Source organism: Lucilia sericata, unplaced genomic scaffold (assembly GCF_015586225.1).
Source record: "Lucilia sericata isolate MDLA Ls3-8-SP2 unplaced genomic scaffold, ASM1558622v1 Contig000613F_arrow, whole genome shotgun sequence".
NCBI lineage: Eukaryota > Metazoa > Arthropoda > Insecta > Diptera > Calliphoridae > Lucilia > Lucilia sericata.
In genome coordinates, this window is record NW_023994620.1 from 125668 (window position 1) to 149577 (window position 23910).

The 23910-nt window shown below is 32.0% G+C and overlaps 1 protein-coding gene across 2 annotated transcripts in view; it reads right to left on the reverse strand.

Moving 5' to 3' along the window:
• The window catches only part of LOC119606699 (equilibrative nucleoside transporter 1), a 201201-nt gene that overhangs the window by 120709 nt on the left and 56582 nt on the right, over nucleotides 1-23910 (reverse strand). For both annotated transcript variants that reach the window (XR_005231677.1, XM_037960268.1), the window contains exon 4: nucleotides 1827-2059. Coding sequence is in view for 1 of the 2 variants with exons in the window: in XM_037960268.1 (XP_037816196.1) it covers nucleotides 1827-2059 (233 nt within the window). In the remaining variant the exon portion in view is untranslated. The remainder of the gene's footprint in view (nucleotides 1-1826; nucleotides 2060-23910) is intronic.

Sequence of the window (23910 nt, forward strand, 5' to 3'; positions counted from 1 at the left end):
GAGCTAGGGTCAAATGAGGCCCGATCTTTGTAAAATTTGCCAAGGTCATCAAGGCTTTTATAAAACTTAGTTGTGCCGCTTTTTATCGATATACAGGTATAATAACATAATTAGGAGCTCAGAAGCCCTTTTCGGAGGGTTCTGTTGTATGGGGGCTAGGTAAAATTACGGACGGACGGACATAGCTAAAAAACTATTCTAAGCCGATTGGTATATTTTAAGGTGGGTATAGGACGAACATCAGCACAAACCCAATATACCGTCCCCACTAAAGTGGTGTAGGTATTTTTATCCAAACATTAATAAACTTGAAAACTTAAGTATATTAAATATAAATGTTAAATTCCATAATATAATTATAGAGCACTTTCAAAATATTAAAGAAATTGAAGAACTAAAATTTCATAAAATGATATCTTATGGTATAAACGTAACATTGATAATGGTTGTCACTACATTGATTATGATATTCTATTCTTTTATGAAAAAGAATAATATAAACATAAAGTTTAATTAATTAATAATTAATTAAGGAAAGTGATATATCACGATCCAAACAAAATTTCGTAAATGAAATTAAAAAAATATAAAACTGAAATATATGAAACAAATTTATAAAAATAAAATACATATAAAATAAAAAAATAAATAAAAAAAAATAAAACCCAGGATTGTTTTAGACATAGGGTAGAGGAGTTACATACCCACTCCCTAGATTAATAATAACGGCTAGTAAAGTGTAGGGTAGTTTTAAATTACACTTTTGTTTATTTTCCCACATTTTGCCAGACAGCAACGTAAGCATAAAAAGTCTTCGTTGCTTAGCTTAATTTAAACAAGTAAGAAAGTATAGTCGGGCGTGACCGACCATATGATACCCTACACCAGTTATGAATATTAAATGTGATTTATTTTTCATAATAAAGCATTTATCTTCTATTACCTTGTTCCGATACATTTAAGCAATTTATGGATGAAAAACTAATTTTCTGAAAGAGGCTTTATATGGGGCACATAGGGACGGACCAAGCCTGATAATATTTTGTGAATATATTTATATTTACATAATATTTTATTGTTACATCGCGATAGAAATTTGGCAAGATCATCAAGGCTTGTATAAAACTTAGTTGTGCCGCTTTTATCAATATACAGGTATATTTAACATAATTATGAGCTCAGAAGCCCTTTTCGGGGGGTTCTGTTGTATGGGGGCTAGGTGAAATAATGGACCGATTTTAACCATTGGGCTGAAAAAAGAGTGTGTGCTAAATTTCATCGAATTATCTTGAAAATTGCGACCTGTACCTTGCGCACAAGGTTTACATGGACAGCCAGCCAGACGGACGGACATACGGACATAGCTTAATCGACTAAGAAAACGATTGGTATACTTTAAGGTGGGTATAGGACGAATATTTTTGTATGTTACAAACATCAGCACAAACCCAAGTAGGGTATAGTAAAGAATAAAAATTAAGTTTCAGTCTTAAGATTCATTTTAAATAAAAAAGATGTTCTAAGGAACATAAATAAAAAATAATAAATATTTTGTTTTATTTTTTGTAATTCATAGATTTTAAGATCTATAATTCGCGTGAATTAAGAATTCACCTCACGAGATTCACGCGATTATCACGCTTATTAAATTTGCTTAATGCACGCGTTTACAGATTACAGGAATTATAGGTTAATGTTTTCTAGAAAATGTAGTAGAACTGCAACAAATACTTAAGATTTGCATTGTTTGCTTGCATCATCTGACTACTTTATTTCAAAGATTTTTGAAATAAACACCAATAATTAAAAAAAGTTATCAAACTTACGTTTAATGGTAGTGCGAAATAGGTATCAAAACAAATAAGTAATATAAGCATTGCTGTAATAAAGTAGTATATAGCAGATGTTCTGTACGAGGAAAATATGTAAGTACTACAAATATCTACTATTGCAGCAAAAAGACCACTAATATTAGAACCTAGCACAACAGCTCCAGTATATTTTATGGGTAGAGTTGCAACCATACCATATATACTGTTTTGATATATGCCATTTGCCACTGAAATGAAATAAATAGTAAATAACTGTTAATAATAAAGTTATATTGATTAAAAATATATAGAAAATATTAATTAATTTACAATAAAATTTCAATTTGTAATCTTACTTTAATAACAGTAGTTTATAACAATTTTGCCCAGGATATAAAACTTATATGGGCTTCTTTATTTAGGCTTCTTATTTATTTATTTATTATTTACTAGATTTTTGTGGTGGTTACATAACATTATTCATAAGTATTCTCCCGTCAGAGGAAACTAAAAGATCTGCTTTATGTCCATAGATCAATCTCTGAAATTTTTCAACATTCAGAAATATATCTATCTATATATCTATAACTATGTTTCAAATTTAAAGAAAATCGTTGCAGCCGTTTAAAGCTACGTGAAATATTTGATAGGTGTGAACACTGAAACATTTTTATTTGTCGACCTAGAAATATTTTCCCAATGTGAACACCAAACACGAAACATTTTTGTTTAACGTAAAATAAACCATTTAATTTAAATTACAATAGTTTTTTACAATTTCATTTCATTTAAAAACAAAAATTAAATACATTTTTATTTCATAATGTGCTTAAAATGAGTATTTCTGTTTAGACGTTTTGTTTGAAGAAACAAAGAAAAACACAATTCAATACAAATAGTGGAAATTTATTCGCCCGGTATTCAAATTAAAACAAATAATTTCGTAAAACAATTGACGGATAAAGCAGTAAAAAAACAAGATTTTGGCAAAGAGGAACATAACAAGAAGAACAGTTAATACGCAACCAAACCAAAAGCCAAAAATATATGTGTTTATATTTCTATTTATTCTAAAATTTCATTTAATATTGTCTTTTCAACAAAAGTTTACCAAAAAAAAAAAAATACAAATTACATTTCAATACCTTGTGCAAGTGGAAAAGAGATAGATGGTGGACCTGCACTGTCATGTTGCAGCTATTTAGTATAGTCAATGTAGCGAAAACAGTTGGTTGTTTGGAACGGGAAATAACCAAATTCTAGTCTATAGACTAGACTATAGACTAGACTATAGACTAGACAACAGGAAGAGCCGCAGTATGGGCTTGTGGAAACAAGGCCATAGAAGAGGGTATGAAGGAGCAGCATGAAGGTTTTGCAAGAGCAAAAATAGGTGGTATATACGTATACAGCTGTTATGCGTCACCAAATATACCGATACTAGACTTCGAACGATTTGTGGATGATCTTGTAAGAGATGTATCAGGTCACAACCCAGTCATCATCGGAGGCGATTTTAATGCCTGGGCTATAGATTGGGGGAGTCAGAGAACTAATGAAAGGGGAAGAATACTGCTTGACGCCTTTTCTCAACTCGACCTAATTCTCGTGAATAAGGGTAATTCGTATACATTCAGAAGGGCCGGCTATGGCTCGATTGTTGACCTAACATTCGTAAGTGCAAACCTATCAAGAGATTTAGAATGGCAGGTTAGCGAGCACTATACGTATAGCGACCACCAGGCAATAATACTCACTGTACATACCGGAAGCAATACGGTGTCAAAAAGCACAAAGGTAAAAATTCAAGGGTGGTCTAAAGACAAAATCGATATGGAGTGTTTCACCGAAACTTTCTCCAACTACAACATAATAGAAGGCACAGCAACGGAAATGTGTAGGCAGCTAGTCACGTCACTAAAAGAGGCATGCGATGCATCTATGCCAAGGCGGAGACAAACCGAAAGAAGGAAAGAAATTTACTGGTGGAATCATAATATAGCTTCCCTAAGAAAAGCTTGCCTAAAAGCGAGAAGAAAATATCAAAGGAGTAGATGCCGACCCGATCACTTACTTAAAAGGGCTACTTATCATCGGGCTAGGAAGGAATTAAAAGAAGCAATACACAAAAGTAAGTCGGAGTCCTTTAATAACCTCTGTAATAAAGCAGACGAAAATATATGGGGTAGCGCATATAAAATAGTTATGGCTAGTACAAAAGGAGGAAATCCACACAAACTACCTGTCCCGAACTTGTTACTAACATAGTGAAATCACTGTTTCCAGACGGAGAACCATACAACGAGCAGGAATATGTCACCGAGAGTGGGATACTTCATGAAGTACAAGTTTCGGATGCTGAAATTGTTGAACTTTGCAAGAGAATAGGGGACAACAAAGCTCCTGGAATGGACTCTATCCCAAATAAAGCGCTTAAGCTAGCGCTTCAAATAAGACCACAGGTGTTTGCAAATATTTTTACTAAAAGCCTAAAGGAAGGCGTGTTTTATAGTGAATGGAAGAAGCAGAAGCTAATTCTTATACCAAAGCCTGGTAAAACACTAGGAGAACCCGGATCCTATAGACCAATATGTCTCCTGGATACAGTGGGAAAATGCCTAGAGAGGATAATATATAGCCGTCTACAGTCCGCAGCCGAGGAAGTAAGTGGCATCTCCCAAATGCAATACGGCTTCCGCAAGGCTAGATCAACAGTCGATGCCATAAATCTAGTATTGAAAACTGCAAGAAATGCAATCCAAGGCAAAGGTGTAGCAAGAAAATATTGCGCCATAGTGACCTTAGATATTAAAAACGCTTTTAATTCAGCAGGATGGAAACATATAGTTTCGAGGATGAAACGTATAAATATCCCGAACTACTTGATCAAGATAACAATGGACTACTTCACTAATAGGACTTTATGGTACGAAACTGATAATGGGCTGGAGTCACACAGTATCACGGCAGGAGTACCACAGGGCTCTGTACTTGGCCCCCTTCTGTGGAATATTATGTACGACGACATATTTAAACTTCAGGTGCCAGAGGAGGTGGATATCGTAGGATTTGCAGACGATGTAGCAATAATTGTCCAAGCAAGACACCTGCAAGATGTCGAACTATACGCGAATGAGGCGATACATACAATTAGTTTATGGTTGAAATCCGTAAATCTTAACCTTGCAGACCACAAAACAGAGGCTGTGTTGATAAGTGGTAAAAGAAAAAGGGAAACGATAACGCTACAAGTAGGAAACGCTATAATAACGTCGTCACAAGCAATAAAATACTTAGGGGTGATGATAGACGACCGTCTGAATTTTAAAATCCACATGGATTACGCATGTCGTAAAGCAACTGGCGTTACAAATGCACTTGCCAGAATGATGCCAAATATTGGAGGGCCTAGATATAGCCGTAGACTTCTTCTCACTAGCGTGACAAACTCAATACTACTCTACGGTGCACCAGCATGGACTACTGTGATACCGATTATTTTACAAAATTATATTAATTTATAAAAAAAAATAAAGACTATTTTTATATAAAATAAATACTTGTTAATTTTTTTAGGGATAAAGAATAAAAGATTAATCGTAAAAAGTGGCTGTAAAAATTCATAAAAATTTAGGCAGTAAAACATGCCCAACAAATGTATGGATGAAAATAATAGTGCTAGGTAAATTTTCTAAAAGATGTTGAGTTTTCCCTAATTAATTTGTCACTTAAAAAACATTAGGTAGGCATGTTATATATCAATGGAAAGGTAATTTTGTCTATTTTTCATAACTGTATATAATTTTTGAAAATTAAAAAATTCGCGGAATACTTTTTTTAAAAAAAAATTTAAAAATGTTTTTTATTCAGTTTTTGCAAAGATACAAATTTTTCAAATTGCAATAAAAATTTTATTTATGAATATTTTTTGATGAAATTTTACAGTTAGGTAGATTTTTTTTACTCAAAATCCAAAATTAAATAAAAATTTCGAATTTTCTTATTAGAAATCCCGGAATTCCCAAAAAAGTTTTAAAAAATCCCAAAAATGGGATTTTTTGGTTTTTTGCCTATTATATCCATACCAGGGGCGGGTTTATCGAAACCCGTTACAAAATGATTAAGAACATATTGGGTCATATAAAACAGGTCACTATAATTTGATATCGACTATGCGATTTGAGAATTTTTGCTCAAAATTGAATTTTCCATAAAAAATAGGGTTTTTTTGGATGGACCTGGTCCCCTCGGTATCAAAAATTTTTAGGTTTTGTTTCATTTATCGTATTTTATGTAAAGTCAGCTTTCCAAAAAGTATAAATTCTATATACATCTTCTTAGAAACTTTTTAGATAACTTAAAAAGAAAAAGATACTTTTTTCCCAAAAAAATGGCAAAAAATCGCCTTTTTTTAATTTTTTAAATTAAAATGCCTATAACTTTGGACTCAGTCATGATTTTTACATAATTCTTTCACTGCTTGATATATAAACTTGTTGTTAAGCGAATAAATCGAAAATCGGGAATATTTGGACCCGCTATTATCAAAAAACTAAAGTAAGGACGGTAAAAATTTTAAAATTTTAATTTTCAAATGCGAATATCTCCTAAACTATAAGAGATAATTTACTGCTACATATAGTGCTCGATGAGGAGATTCTATATACGAAATCTTAAATCGGAACTCAAATGAAGAAATAGGATCGTTTTAAAAATTTAACATAGCCGAGGTGTCCTAATTTGAGGACCCCCCGCCGGGCCCCTGGTTCAAATTCAAAACCTAAACTCGACAACACCTCCTCTTTGTGCATACCAAATTTCATTAAAATCGGATTAACCGTTTAGAAGTTACCGAATTATTTCCCTCTTTTTTTTCCTATACCACTGTGCGATTGTGGTAAAATTTGGTTGAAAGACTTCTATCGTATAACACTTATTTTTTCCATCGCTGTTAGTCATAAGAGTAAAAGTGATAAAAGTCATAAGAGTAAAAGTGATTTTCTGAAGCGGACTTTATATGCGGGTAGGGTCAATTATGAACCGATACTCGTAAAATTTTGTTTTGTACAGAACTTGTTTCTATCGAATTTCATCGCTATTTTCGTATTTTTAAATAAGGAATATTCGTATTTTAAATAAGTAAAACCTTTCCTGAAGGAAACCTTATACAGGGACTATGATCTGTTATATGTATTATGTTCCTATAAAGCTTTTTTATGTCGAGTTTAATCGCTGTTCTCGTAACATTCTAAAGGTGGCTTTTATTATGGACCGATCCGCGTAAAATTTGGTAGACCGATTCTGTTTTATATACATCCTGTTTATATCGAATTTCTTCAGTGTGCTCGTATTTTTAAGCCAGTAATGAGTGTTAAAGTATCTTTCTGAAGGGGATATATGGGGGTAGGAGATTTTGGGTCATATGAAACTTATTTATGTCGAATTTCGTCGCCATTTTCGTATAAAGTCTGTTTAAACTGTATTTCGGGGGCAACTTTTATGGTGGCTAGGTGAAAACTTCGGCCGATATTATCGATTTTCAATACCAAACAAATTGCAGCAATAGGGCTAGGCTAGATCGCCTTAGAAATTAATAAGGACCCAGAATATATACATATACTTTTGTAACCAATATTTTGATGTGTTACAAACGGAATGACAAAATCAATATATGTATATACAAAATAAAAATATGATGATACCCACCATCATTTTTAACAAATATGTTTAAACCAATAAATTTAAATAAATATTTTCGTAAAGGGATCAAAATTCGAAAATTTATATCGAGAAGTGTCTTGAAAGCCCTTAAAATATTTTGTTCAATAATACCGTCGATCTGTGCCAATTTTGAAATAACCTCTTAAATCAATCAACAATTAAATAAAATTCTTTTTACAGGAAACTGTAATATGGATTAAATATTAAATTATTTATAAATGTAGTGGGAACAACGATAATACTAAAATATGGCGTTTAGAATATTTTATGTTTAAGTATGTAAGTATGTTTTCTAATAATAATTACTTTTTTTCAAGAACTCTTTTAAAGAGTTCTGAGTGCAACAAAATTGTTCTATAGAACGAACAACTCACAAAACTAGTTCCAGAGTCCTGAAAATATTTCAAATATTTTAATATTGGTAGTTAAAAAATATAAATGGGCAATTTCATATCAAGTGACCCAACTCAAAAAATCGATTTTCACGAAATTTGCACCAAGGTTAGTAGGTACTATTGCTAGAAAATTTGTGTCTGGTCTACTACCCCTAGTACTAACCTTGGTGCAAATTTCATCCAAATTGGAAGACATCGATTTTAAAAGTTGAGTCATTTGACACCAAATTCTCCAAATTTAAAAGCTTGTTTTTATACTCTATATTGGGCTTGTTCTAATGTTTTTAAACCTTGTAATCAAACAAAAGTTTGTAATGTTCAAGATAATTTGATGATTCCTATTGAAAATGTTGGAAATCGGTCTATTATTTCACCTAGCCCCCATGCAATTATGCCTCCAATATAGGAATTGACGTTCTTAATTCCCTAATTTGTATGTTAGTTATTGGAATGTTAGTTAACAGACTTTATTTACTTTACCTAAATAATAGAAATAGGAACAGAAAAACGCTTTCATTTAAAACACATAGAACCTTCAATTTCAAAATCATAGAACAGACAATATATTTAACAATTTCAAGAAAATTTAAAAAAAAATAAAATTACTTTAAAAAAATACGATTTTTTAAATATTTTATAATTTCTTAAAAAAAAAAATATAAAGTTACTGTTAAATTTAGTGCCACCAAAGTTTATGAAAAATTACGAAAAAAAAAACACTAGGCACTAACTCTAAATTTTTTCGCGTCAAAAACGTTTAAAAGCACTAAAACCAGTGCTGAAAGCACTAAGTTGACAACGCTGAAAATTGTAGTGAATTTTTAATAAATATTTTAGCTAATAGCATATTTTTTTAATTGAGAAAAAATTATTTTTTTTCATTAATTCTGTTTTGATTTAAGTTTTTATCAAAGTAATAAAAAACATTTGCGATTAAAATGAAATATTTTTTGTTTCAGTTCAAAAACAAATTTGAAAACGTACTTAAAGTTTATTTTCAACAAAGTCTTAAAAAAAATTAGTTCTTAAAAAAAAAAAAATTAGAAAAAAAAAAACTTTTTTATAGATAGAAAAATTTACTTTTATAAGCATATATTTCAGTTTAAACTTTTTACAGTTATACTTATATTTCTTTGTATATTTGGGACGCGAGGGTTTGTAATCGATCAAAATTTATACTTTTGCTGTCAGATTGTAGAAATGCAGGAAGATTTTCGCACCTATTTCTAAAAACTTTGAATTTCTTATGTTCCTTGCAATGCTGATAAGATTTTCATAAGAATCCAGAATATATATATTTTTTAGAGATAAATATTTCTAGGTTCTATCACCACTGATGGTGGAGTGTATAAAATGTTTTTTCCGTAATAATCTTAGGAAAAATAAGGAATTTTTGTTAACCATTTGTTATCCGTGTTAGCCGTTTGTAGTAATGAACGGGATAAAAAATCAATAAAATTTAAATTTTTTCATTTTTATAAAATTTTTAAGTCCAAAAATATTTCAATTAAAGTACAAAATAAAAGCGTTTTTTAGGTTTTTGTTCACTGAACACCAAGAAATGAAACTGTGACGTTTTTTACAATAATAACGTTACGCTATTCTCACAGACGAGTTCTGTGTAACTCCAACACACATGTAAGAATGTCACTCTCTCTCAAAACTTCAAAACTTTGTCGCGAAAATTCGTGGCTTATAGCACTTTAAAGTATTTTTTATCACTTAAAGTTATATCTTATTATTTTTTTTTTTTTTGACAATTTAAATACATTTAATAGACCGAAAAGAATCTATTTTTTACAAGCGAAAAAAATATTTTTATTTTTTGACATTAAATTATTGTTTGTTGAAATCAAAACTGAAAAAAGACAATGTTGTAAATTTTCGTATGGTACAAGAAAAAATATTTCAAATAAATTATTTATTTTTTCAATATTGCAGATCAAAAAGAAAACATTCATTTTTCTAAAATGTTTATAGATAAATTATGTTGCAAAATATTTAAAGAAATTCTTTAAAATAAAATTTTTTCAATATTTTTAAATACGACTTTTTGCAACGATGTTGGCTTGGAATAATTTGTTCTTTAAAAAAACTTTTTTTATTAGAACTTTATTATTTCGAACATAAAAGAAATTTATTTCAAATATTTCATAATTTCATTAGCATTAGATTGGTATATAACACTTTATGGTTTTTTTCTATTATAGATCAAATTTGTCAGTTTAACTAAATTGTCAGTTTAACTAAAATATGAACACAATTTATCCTAAGCGTATAGGCAGTTTCAAGTTAAGTGACCCAACTCAAAAAATCGATTTTGATGAAATTTTCACCTAGGTTAGTACTATTGGATAGTAGGCCAGACATCTCTATCGGTCAAGAACTGCCGGACTTAGAGGGTGTCAAAGTTGTCCAAAGGAGTTCAGAAAGCTATTTCTTCATTATTTCCAATTTTTTTTTAATTATTTTTTCAAAAAACTCCCTTTTCTTTAAGGGTCCATAATGGGATGCGAGTGGGATATCTATCAAAAAAATTTTTTTTTTACTTAAGAATAAAATTTTTTTCAATATTTGGCACTTAATTTTCCCCTATTTTTTCAAAATGGACGTTTTTGTTGTATTTTTTTCTCAAATTAAAGTTTAGATCATTTCCCTTAAGAGCTTTGTGGATACTAAGTGGGATGCGAATGGGATACCTATAAAAAAATTGAACTCAAAAAGTAATGTTTTTAAATTAAAATATTACTTTTCTTTTTACATATGCCTCTTGCATCCCACTAAGTGACCACAAAGATCTTTAGGGAAATGGTTGAAGCTTTCTTTAGAGTAAAAAACACAACAAAAAAGCCAATATTGAAAAAAATCTTATTCTTAAGTTAAAAAAAAAAAAAATATAGATATCCACTAGCATCCTATTATGGGACTATAAAGCCCTTTAAGGAAATTGTCTAAAATTAAAAAAAAAAATTGGGAACAATATAAATAGCTATCGGAACTCCTTTGGACAATTTTTGCTAGGACCAATAGGTGAAAAGTTACACTCATTTGAATAAAACCATGTATGACCGAAATGTCCAACTTTGACCACCTGTAACCCCGGCAGTTCTTGACCGATAGAATTGAATATTTGTGTCTGGCCTACTATCGCGAAATTACCCATATACTTGTTTGTTATGCTTGCATTGTTAATAACAGTGGCTGACTTCCGAAACGTCAGTTGCCTACAAACTATTTATAGTGTTTCATAACGCCGCAGTACAAAACATTAACAATGCATACTTTTCAAAACGTCATCGACAAGTATTAGAAAGGCAGCGAACAGGCAATGAACGCATCAATTTAAAGTTGATGCATGTTGAAATTATTTGCTAAAACTACACAAACAGCTGACTTACTAAAAACAAAGCTGTGCATCTACTATAGAAGTTTAGAACGTGAAAATAAACAAAGCCTTGTTACATTGCACATAGCTTCTTATCACACGGCTCATCATGTTTTTTGGCCAAAACTAAAAAATATTATTTTTACATTAAAAATTTATTATGTATTATTTTGAGATAGGTTTATAAAAATTTCCGCGTTTTTAACCCTTTTGTGACCAATTAAAATATTGGAAGTATTTTTGACATTTTTTATTTTTAAGCAAAAATTAGCTTTAAAAATAGCCTATTTGTAATTAAACGGGCAAGTTATATTATAATTAATTAGTGGCAAATATTTCCCAACACATTGGTCTAATTTAGATTTATTATATTTTTCTCAACACTTTTAACCATTTTGTTTTATTCATAATTAAATACCCTATAAAAATTCGAACCAAATATAATATTTAAAATTTTTTTTTTTCAGAGAATGCATATTTAAAAAATGCATATTTTAATTACACGGGCAAGTTACAGCGAAATAGAGTTACTATAAATATTTCCCAATATTATGACCCAATTTCTGGTTTTTATATTTTTCTCAACACTTTAAACCAATTTGTTTTATTCGTAATTGAAGTTTCTAAAAAAATTCAGGTAATATTTTTTTAAAATGTAAATTTTTAACTAAACGGGCAAGTTATGTTAAACCTAAATATTCAGAACAGATGTGTTAAATGTCACAAGAAGCATAACACACTTCTACACAAGGAAGTTGATAATCCTACAGAGTCCCCTTGAGATTTGAATACAAGCAGTTCGTCAATTGTTCAGAGCCCAATGGCACATTCCTCCTCCAATAATAGTAACTTACAGTCCACTACTAGTTCTACTTCAAGTAGAGTTCAAACTTGTTTCATTACAAACTCAAAGGGTGTTCTATTGGGAACAGCCTGGGTCTATATTCGTTGATTGATTCCGGATCTGAGGGTACTTTCATTTCAGAACGTGTTTTCAAAACTCTTAGACTTGCCTCACAATCCAACACTACGCAGATTTTGGGATTAAATAACACCGTTTCTGCCACAGTCCAAAAACTGTGTTCATTTGCATTGGAATCCAAGATGCATGATGATATTTCTATTCCAGTTTCGGCATTAGTGGTCCTACACTTGTCGAATAATCTTCCATCGCATAGCTTTTCTGATTCGAACTTTTTAAATCTTCCTCAGATTCCGCTGGCAGATCCGAAGTTTCATTCAAGTTCAAAGATTGATATGTTAATTGGTTGTGACATCTTCCCCTTAGCCGTTCGTTCAGGGATTATGCATAATGTGTGCGAATCTCTTATAGCACAAGAAACCATTTTTGGATGGATTCTAACAGGTCCCGTGTCTCACCAATCTAATCCTAGTTATAATATAGTTTCACATTTCTGTGAAATTTCCTTAGACAAGGAAATTTCACTCTTTTGGGATTTGGAGAATCCTCCGAAGAAGAAGCATATGTCTCCTTCCGAGGAAGCATGCGAAGAATTGTATCGGCGGACAACAATAAGAAACGCAAACCGAAGATACACGGTGTTTCTTCCATTTAAAAAAGAGTTTTCGGAATTTTTGAATATAGGGAATTCTAGAGCTAGTGCAATGGCCCAATTCTTACGGAATGAGGCTAGATTGATCCGAACTCCGGGCTTCAAGCATGAATACGATAATGTTGTCCAAGAATATGAAAAACTAGGTCATATATTCAAAGTGAAATCATCAAACTTCTCTCATATTCCAAATACGTATTACTTGGCTCACCACGCGGTCATTAAACCAGATAGTGTCACGACAAAAGTTCGTGTCGTGTTTAATGCTTCTGCTCCGTCTTCAAAAGGTCAAAGTTTAAATTCATTGCTACATATAGGTCCTATACTTCAAAACGATCTTACGATTCTCTTTAAAAAGGGTCGACTTTTTCGTGTCGTCTTCAACGTCGATATCCAAAAGATGTATAGGCAAATCCTAGTAAATCCAGACCATACACCTTTTCAAAGAATTCTATTCCGAATAAATCCTAGCGATCCGATCTGCGATTATGAGTTAAAAACCGTGACTTTCGGAGTCAATTGTGCTCCATATCTAGAAATTCGGACATTAATCCAGCTAGCAGATGATGTTCAATCAGATTTTCCTGTCACTAGTAAGATTCTTAGAGATTCCATGTATGTTGATGTCCTTGCGTGAGCTAATACCATACAAGATTCCCTAAAAGCAAAAGATGAGGTAATCCGAGTTTTAGAATCCGCAGGTTTTTTATTGAGGAAGTGGACTTCAAACTCCAAAGATATCCTGGCCGACATTACATCAGACCATTTACTCCATGAAGATTTTTTACAATTTGAAGACAGTAGCTCGGCCAAAACTTTAGGAATTCGGTGGAACGCTTGTTCCGATGAATTTTATTTCACTGCGAGTCCACAGTTTTCAACTTATACTAAAAGAGATTTTCTATCTCAAATTGCCAAACTTTTTGATCCAGCAGGTTGGCTATCGATCTGTATTGTCCAAGCGAAAATAATAATGCAAAAGATATGGAGAGACGGTACTGATTGGGACGAAACACTTGTTTCTGATACACTTAATCAATGGAAATCCTTTGAATCTAACTACCCCTTTATAAATTCCATACGAATTCCACGATGGATCGACTATTGTCCCAATGCCGAAATCCAATTCCATGGATTCTGTGATGCGTCCGAAAAGGCATACGCTGCGGCATTATATATTCGAATTTCGGTCGGTAGCACCATTTTAACTCATTTAGTCATGTCCAAAACAAAAGTAGCCCCCATAAGCAAAACCCGCTTGTAGTTGGTTAACATTCGTCGCTAATAGAGTTTCGAAGATTTCCCAAGTTGTTTATTTCTCACAATGGAGACATGTGAATTCAGAAACTAATCCTGCTGATCTGGCTAGTCGAGGTCTAACTCCGCAAGACCTCTTGAGAAATGATTTATGGTGGTTTGGACCTCAATGGCTTAAGAAAGATGAGTTACAATGGCCTAGTACAGATCTATCTAATGCGGCAATTACTGACTTGGAAGTTAAATCCGTAAAGGTACATTTCTCCTATTTTACAGAATTTGAAGATATATGAGAGTCATGTCGTATATACATCGCTTTTTTATAGAACACACCCTCGCTATCGTTCTAGTTTCTTTAGGAATTCATCTGATCTTTCTAGCTCTGAAATTAGTTCCGTGAAAGTTCAACTTATCTCCGTCATTCAAAAGGATAGCTATCCCAACGAATACAAAGCCCTTGCGGCTAGACAAAGTATTTCCAAAACAAGCGGAATCTTGAATTTAAACCCCTTCATGGATCCAGAGGGAATAATCCGGTACTGTGGTAGGCTAGAATCCTCACCAGGTTTAACATACGATGAGAAACATCCGATTATAATTCCATATAACTCCCAATATTCGAGATTTCTAGTGAAGTTCGTCCACGACATTAGCATTCACGGTGGAAATCAACTAGTGCTACGTCTTTTAAGAACTCAGTACTGGATTCCGAAGGTGAAAAACCTTATTAATAGAGTCTGACCGAACTCAAAATTTCGTTCGGTACCGAACACCGAACCCAAACTTCGATAAAATTTTAAACGATTTATTGACAATGATATAATTATCTGTAAGAGCACGCTGAAAAAAAACATGGAAAAACCATGTTCTAAGAGCAACATATTAAGATTAAAAATATGATTGTAGTCCAAACATATTATCGTTATTGTAACAATTTTAAAATATCATATGATTAAATGCCGTCAAAATATTTCATCATGATATTTTTGTATTTATCATAATATTGTTATACATGATATTATGATCCAATGTGATCAAAATTTCGTTTTAAATATGTATCGAAATCAAAATGAATTTTATCGAATCAGTAAAATTTGTTTTTAAAAAAATAAAAAATATATATACAATACTTAACACAATTCACAAATTTCAATTTGCCAATTTATATGAAATTTTGGTTCATAAAAAAATTTAAGTATAATTTCATAAAAATACTAGTATTTTTAAGCCTGTTATGAACGTTAGTAATTTTCTAAAGCGAACATTATATAGAGGCCATGTCCAAATGTAAACCGATTTTGTCCATTTTGAATACCAATCAAACTGCAACAATAGTTTAGGTTATATCGTTCTTTCAAGAGACTGACTGACAGACATGTCTAGATCGTTTGAGAATAAGAACCTAGAAAATTTCGAGAATAAGAACCTAGAAAATTTTCGATTTATAATCGAAACTAGATAATTTAAATTAAATTTTTCACTTTTCTTAGCTTTTTAATCAGTTTCTGGTTAACAGTTTTTCAAATCAGCCGAAAAAACGAACGGTTAAAAAGGCGTTTTGTACCTATGTATATCCGAAATTTATTGTACAGCCAGGATGTATAATCACTTCTGTAAACAGATTTTCAGCATTTTTAAAACTTTTTGATGATATAAAAATATGATAAGAAAAAACATTTTATAAAAAGGTCGGCGTTCGGTGTTCGGTCAAAATTTCGCCGAACACCGAACATTGACCGAACCTCACTTTTTACCGGACTCCGAACCCGTACCCGAACGTTCGGTCGGACACTACTTATTAACAAATGTAAGATATGCGTTATTTACAAGAAAAGGTGTCAAAAACAGATAATGGCCGCTTTACCGCCTGAAAGGTCCGAAATGACACGTCCTTTTGCCCGAACAGGTTTGGATTACGCGGGACTATTTGATATTAAAACTATTCTGGTCGTGGTGTCGCGTTTCCAAAGGGTACGTGTGCGTATTCGTGTGTTTCTCCTCCAAAGCTATCCATTTGGAAGCCACGACTGATTTATCCACTCCGGCATTTCTATCTGCATTTAGTCGTTTTGTTTCTCGTCATGGGTGTCCACTTCTTTTGTATTCCGATAATGGCACCACGATTGTAGGCGCTTCCAAGATTCTAGCCAAAGAGTGCACCTCATATGGGCGGATTATGGGAGGCTGGAATAAAAGTTTTAAGGCTCACTTTCGTAAAGTTGCTGGTTTTCACAAATACACATTCGAAGAGCTGTCCACTCTATTGTCCAAGACTGAATCCTGTTTGAACTCCAGACCGCTTTCACCCATTTCCTCTGACTCGACTGATTTGTGCGCCTTAACGCCAGGTCACTTTCTTATTAGGACTCCTATCTTAACAACTATCGACACACAGGTTAATGATTCTTCGTTGTCTATGATAAATCGTTGGGAGATACTGAAGGTAATCAATCCCAACTTTTGTTCCCGCTGGAAAAACAAATATTTGAAAGAAATGAAAGACCTCAAGTCAATCTTTCAAAAGGAGCATTAGTAGTGGTCAAAGATGAAAACTTTCCCCCGAACTCGTGGAGACTTGGTAGAATAGTAAAGGTGTATACCAACGTGGAACTCGTTAAGTTTACCGATGAATCTTAGGCTCGCTACATGCTTACTTTCTTATCAATTCTAGTCAACTAAAAAACTAAACTCCATGAAAGCGTCCAATTACAGCCCTCCCACAGTGGGGCAGAATGGAAATTTTTTGGAAATAAATCTGGCATTTCTAAACGGCTGATCCGATCGGGATAAAATTTGGCGTGAGCGTAGCCAAGGAGTTTAAATTTTGAAGATGAACCCTGCAGATGCCCCAGGGACGGCGCTGTGGCGGCTCAAAGTAGGGTACCTACGACATGTAAAATTTTTAAACTCGTGCCATTTTTTTGTTTTTCACCCAAATACAAAGATTTTTATATTTTGTGAAAGCGCTCGACGAGATCTTGAAAAAACATGCTTGGACATACTACTTATCTCTTATAATATCCGAGTTATAGGCATTTAAAAATTTAGTGATACAAAATTTACCATACCTTGGTCCGCCTTTTTTTGAATACCGGGCGTAATTTTGGACCAAATGGACTCAATTTTTTCTTGTTAGTTAGACAACAAAATTTCCAATAATATACAAAAAATTTCAGATCAATATTGTTTACAGATCCAAAAATATACGTTTTTTAATCTAAAAATTCAAAAAATTTTAGATTTTTGGCGTTTTTTTGCCAAAAATGTGTCTTAACTCTTTTATTAATAAAATAAAATTTTTATTAAGAACATATAACAATTTTATAGTTTTCTAAAAGGTATCTTTACGCAGAACGCTTTGGCGTAAAAAACTTGTCCTATTTTTTGAAAATGTTGCCACTGCGTCCTTCCGAATATGACCTATTTTTTATCAAAACTTCAACTTTGGGCGACATGTTCTAAAATCCCAAAGCTGGGATCAGAAAACTGAAAGCAGTTTTGGAAACCTCAATATGTTTTCTATTTACTCCAAAAGTATTTTTCCAGCCCTGAAAGAAATGTGGACCCTATGGGCAAAAAAGTAAAAAATCCCATTTTTGGGATTTTCATTCCTATTTTTGGGAATTGCGGGATGCCCTTTGACCTTTTCAATTTTTTTTTGCATATTCTTATTTGAAATGACAAATTTAATAAGCGTTGAAAATTTCATTGAGTTTTGTTCATAAATAAAGATTTTGTCATATATTACATATTTGTTTAATTTCTAAAACTATGATTTATATCAAAATTTTAATAGGATCGCAGATAGCTACAACAATTTAGTCCATATTTATCCCTTAATATCATTTTTTAGTTAGATATGGAAATTCTCGACCCTTTACAAAAAATTTCAAGCCAATATCTCAATTACATTCAAAAATATGTTCATTTAAACCTGTGTCCTTTAATTTCATCTTTTTCATATTTTAGTATTAAGTATGACAGAACATACATTTGGTGTTGAATAAAATATTTGGACAATTTTTAAAAATTATTTAGTTAATTATTTTATTAAAGACTATAACATTGTATATACAATAAAAAAATTATAATTTTATTATGAGCCACGCACAACAACACCTAAATCATCCCACACAAACCACCTTTCCCGCCCACCGAAATATAAAACACAATTTAATACAATATCATCAGTTAGTATAATAGCTTTTTTTATTTGAACTGTTTATCTTAAACATAATACAATTAATTCTTACAACCTACTTATATAGTTAATTCCTAACACTACTTATTTTCTATAAAATAATCTGTCATATCGGTATACATATCCAGAAGGTAATATAAGTCCTTTAAATCTTCCTTGTTTTGAGATGATAGAGTTTCATAACAAATCCATCTTTTTCGCATAGTTGAAAGAACAGGATCAGAAGATAGAAGTAAACTATTAAAAATATCTTCATTCTGTGATTGCCTGGAGCATTTTCTTGAGCTGAATAGTTGAACATGCTTAAAATCTCGATTCCTCGCTTCCTGGGCTTCTTCTGTTAACTCTCCAAGTGGAAGAATATTCGATTCAATTATTATTTGACCATGACACAATACTTTGTGTACTGTTGGTGTTAGTTCCCTCCATGGATACAGAGATACAAGTAATTTAGAAATTTCAGATGTGTATTCCCCAAATCGATTTTCATTAATTTTATGTTTACTATTCAGTGCCATTAAAATAGTTTTAACTCTTCGAAGCAACTCCTTGTCGATTCCAGTTATTTTTGAAGTAATTTCAAAATCACGAAAAAACCTTCTCGACGTATTACCGTCATTTGTACTACCGCAACTTGAAAGTGGTTTGTCGATGTTTAATCCCATCTGAACTTTAAATTCTTCTTGGATTCTGCTTTTTTCCGCAGCTCTCAGTTCTTTCAATTCTTCATTATTTTTTGTTGATTTAGTAGGATAGTTTGTTTTTTTTTTCCTGGATCGCCTTGTATGATGGTAATATATTGTGTCCTTTTTCATGCAGAGCTTTCCTTAATATTTGGTACTTATTTCGACTGAGACCCAGTTCCAACATAAGCGCTATTGCTTCCTCTTCAGTAAAATTTGATTATGATGTTGGAGTTGGTATACTTTCCACAATTCGCTTAAGTCGTTTTGGTGATGCATTAGGAAGAATAGTTGCAATATGTACGACATCCATATGTTGGTTTTCCTTTTTCAGCATTTCGTTAAATGTATCAGCAATTTCCTCATTTGAGATTGAACAAAGTTTTTGTGTGACCCTCTTTTTTTTACCTTGAACATAAGTCTTCGTATGACTTGCAAGGCGCTCCTATTGATGTGTTGTAAGTTGAGATTTCCGTAGTAGTTTCCATCCAACTACAAAATTTTAATCGAAATTTCTTTTGATTTCCATCCACAGACTTACTTTTTACATCAAAAAGTTTTAAAAAGTTTTCAATTTTTGATATGCCTGTTTTGTCTACTTTTCTACTATATGTAGTTTTTATATAATTTGAAATGTCTTCAATTCTTTCTGGCCCTTTTGAAGATATACTCCATAAAACGGAACACAACTCTTCGTACTTTAATGTAATCTTCATTGTAGATTTATTAAATATGGTACTTAAAATCTGAGAAGTTTACTTATATACCAATTCTTGTCATTTCCGATACAGGTATTCCAAAGTAAAAAATTACGAATTGTCTACCTATTAACATTTAGGACTATATTACTATAACCTGTAATTCAGTCATTGATATTTCTTATTAGTGAATGAATCGAAATTATCATTACCTGTATATTTTTACCTACATAATCATAAACGAAACAGAACGAAATGATCTGTCGAAAAAATTTAGGTAAAAAATAGTTATAAATTTTTGAAAATTTAAGCATAATAGGACCTTTCAATTATAAGGATAAGCAAACAAATAGAAAATAGGTAAATATAAGATTTAAATATGTGCTGTCATACTTAATACTAAAATATGAAAAAGATGAAATTAAAGGACACAGGTTTAAATGAACATATTTTTGAATGTAATTGAGATATTGGCTTGAAATTTTTTGTAAAGGGTCGAGAATTTCCATATCTAACTAAAAAATGATATTAAGGGATAAATATGGACTAAATTGTTGTAGCTATCTGCGATCCTATTAAAATTTTGATATAAATCATAGTTTTAGAAATTAAACAAATATGTAATATATGACAAAATCTTTATTTATGAACAAAACTCAATGAAATTTTCAACGCTTGTTAAATTTGTCATTTCAAATAAGAATATTCAAAAAAAAGGTCAAAGGGCATCCCGCAATTCCCAAAAATAGGAATGAAAATCCCAAAAATGGGATTTTTTACTTTTTTGCCCATAGGGTCCACATTTCTTTCAGGGCTGGGAAAATACTTTTGGAGTAAATAGAAAACATATTGAGGTTTCCAAAACTGCTTTCAGTTTTCTGATCCCAGCTTTGGGATTTTAGAACATGTCGCCCAAAGTTGAAGTTTTGATAAAAAATAGGTCATATTCGGAAGGACGCAGTGGCAACATTTTCAAAAAATAGGACAAGTTTTTTACGCCAAAGCGTTCTGCGTAAAGATACCTTTTAGAAAACTATAAAATTGTTATATGTTCTTAATAAAAATTTTATTTTATTAATAAAAGAGTTAAGACACATTTTTGGCAAAAAAACGCCAAAAATCTAAAATTTTTTGAATTTTTAGATTAAAAAACGTATATTTTTGGATCTGTAAACAATATTGTATATTATTGGAAATTTTGTTGTTTAACTAACAAGAAAAAATTGAGTCCATTTGGTCCAAAATTACGCCCGGTATTCAAAAAAAGACGGACCAAGGTATGGTAAATTTTGTATCACTAAATTTTACATGTCGTAGGTACCCTACTTTGAGCCGCCACAGCGCCGTCCCTGGGGCATCTGCAGGGTTCATCTTCAAAACTTAAACTCGAATACTCCTTGGCTACGCTCACGCCAAATTTTATCCCGATCGGACCAGCCGTTTAGAAATGCCAGATTTATTTCCAAAAATTTCCATTCTGCCCCACTGTGCCTCCGTAGATACAACGCTTACTCTTGCCGCATCTGTAAGCGTACACATCCACTTAGAACTTGCCGAAAATTCCTGCTATGTCCATCGCCGATCGTCTTAATGCCGTCCGTGCTAATAAGTATTGCATAAATTGCTTAGCACATGACCATCCACAAAACAGCTGATTCTCCAAACATGATTGTAAGCATTGTCATAAGTTCCATCATACCTTGTTACATGTGAACCTTAGATTGGTGAAAGATCTTATACCCAACCCAGGACCATCCAACTCCACACGAAGACAAGAGTCGTTATCCGTTAACTCCGCAAACGATTCGCTAACACCATCCATTTCGAAGTCAGCATCTATAACGGCAATACTACGTCAAAACACCAATATCTTACTTCCTACAGTACTAGTAAAAATTGAAAAACTACATCTCATGCGCGGTGTTTGTTAGATATGGCTCGCAATTTAGTGGGGTATCGAGTAAGTTAGTGGATAAACTTAACGTATTCCCTCCACGAGGAGACTATTTGTCTATTAGTCCTTAAGTCAAGATTTAATTCCTCTTCCCAGATCGAGGGTACATTCAGGGTTGACAACAGAATCTCCTTGCACAGTCCTTACACCAGTCCAGTCACTTCCTGACTCTTATTGATCGCGGACTCAAAATTTTGCGAATCCGCATCCATCGATATAATAAAAAGCGTTGATCAGTATCCAAAGGTCATGTGTCAGGGAGTTTTCTCTAGGGTAGGTTTTCCCACCGCCAAAGCACCATTTTCGGATGGACAATTTTCGGTCCTTGTTCTTTATAAATACTGAAATGCACTTTTAGACGTATGTATATAGCGAATAACAAATCGTACTTAATTGAATTAAGTTATTCAATAAAAATAATAAAAAACTACTTTGAATTGTACCCTAGTTTAAGATATAATATTGAAAAAAACAATGAATTTTGAATAAAAATGTTTTTCTCCTTTCCTAAATTATTAGAAATAAGATAATCTATTGTATATTCTATTCTTGCAGAAGCAACATCTGGGACATGACCAGGATGGCATGCATTCCTGCAAGATGGGCGGCAATGTTAATGCCAAAAGAAGCTTTTCCAACCATGCCATTAATAATAGTGACGGCATTCTATTTCTCTGCCATTTCAATCGTATACGCAAGCTGAAATTTCTAAATAGTAGACTATCCTTATCGCACACAATGCCTAAATGTAAATGTCAAACTGGTCAAAATGGTTCCAAATGTTGCTTCCGGTTTTTTATCTAAATATCAAATTCTTCTTGTCTTCTTTGCCTCCAAACTAACAGATGTAGTTTTCCTATCATTCGAATAAAATTCGTACTTAATTGAAGTAAGTTATTCAATTCAAATAATAAAAAACTACTTTGAATTGTACCCTAGTTTAAGATATAATATTTAAATTGGAAGTCAGCCAGTTTGTATGTTCTTGTTTACATTATTTTGCAAAGTTTTGGTAGCATACATAGGGGTCTATAAATTCAAATATCTCGATCTAGATCATATACCGGCGTATAGAGACACAGATAAAAAATCACCACTACACGCACACTATTGTCATTTTTTCAATTAAATTGCACTGAAAAAAATATTTGGTTATTTTTAATTTTGAAGATTAACCGTCTTGTCTATACCCGAGCAAAATTACGTACATCAATACCCAACATACCCGGGTATGCCATACAATTTATATGGCTATTCCATCTTTTTATACATTTCCAGTGTATAATTCAGATAATTATAAAAACTAATTTAATAAAACATCTGTATATATAAATTAAATAGTTTTTGATCACAAACCATTAAATTTTAGCAATTTTTTTTTTAAGTTTTCTTATTGTTTTCCTATTAACAAAAATATCATATGCAAAAACCTAAAGAAAAACATCTTCATAACGTACACTCCCGCTCACTTAAATAGGTTCACTGTTTTGTTTACATTCAAATTAATTTTTTGCAAAAAATAATGGACTAATTAGTAATATTAAAATTTTAAATAATAACATGATGTCTTAGGTATCACTAGTGAGACAAAAATTAGCGCAATACCTAATAGCGGATTTTTAATAATTTTTTTTCTAACATACTACGTTTTTTAGCTATATTTTTTTTGGCTTACTTGATTAGGTTCAATCAGAATAAAATCAGTTTACTGCTGGCAGTGAGTAAAATCCATTCATATTCTATTGTCTGTGAATATAGACAATATATTTTTTAACAAATAGGTTGCGGTAAGCCATTAACTAAAGAATAAAATGACAAAATTCAAGCGTTTTTGGAAGCTGTCCAAAATCACAGGAATTTGCAAAAAAAAAAAAAAATGTGCAAATTCAGAATGTTATTCGCAATTTTATAAGAAAACTGTTTGAATATTAGGAAAACATAAATGGAACTGCATATAGAGTCAAAACAAAAGCGGATAGAAGAGATTTCATAAAATTTGCCTCCAAGTCAAGTGATTTTGTAGCAAAAATTAGAGAAAAAGTGGGTGTTACAGGAAGCCTAGCTATAGTAAAACGAATTGTAAGAAGGGCCTAGACTTTAGAAATATTAAAAAATTAATTAAAGCCACCCCAATTGCCACTCGTAAAGAGAAATCCTCTTCAGTTTGCACGTGAACACATGGTTATAAAAAGCTATACCAAGATCTTTTTTTTTTTCGGATGAAAAAATTT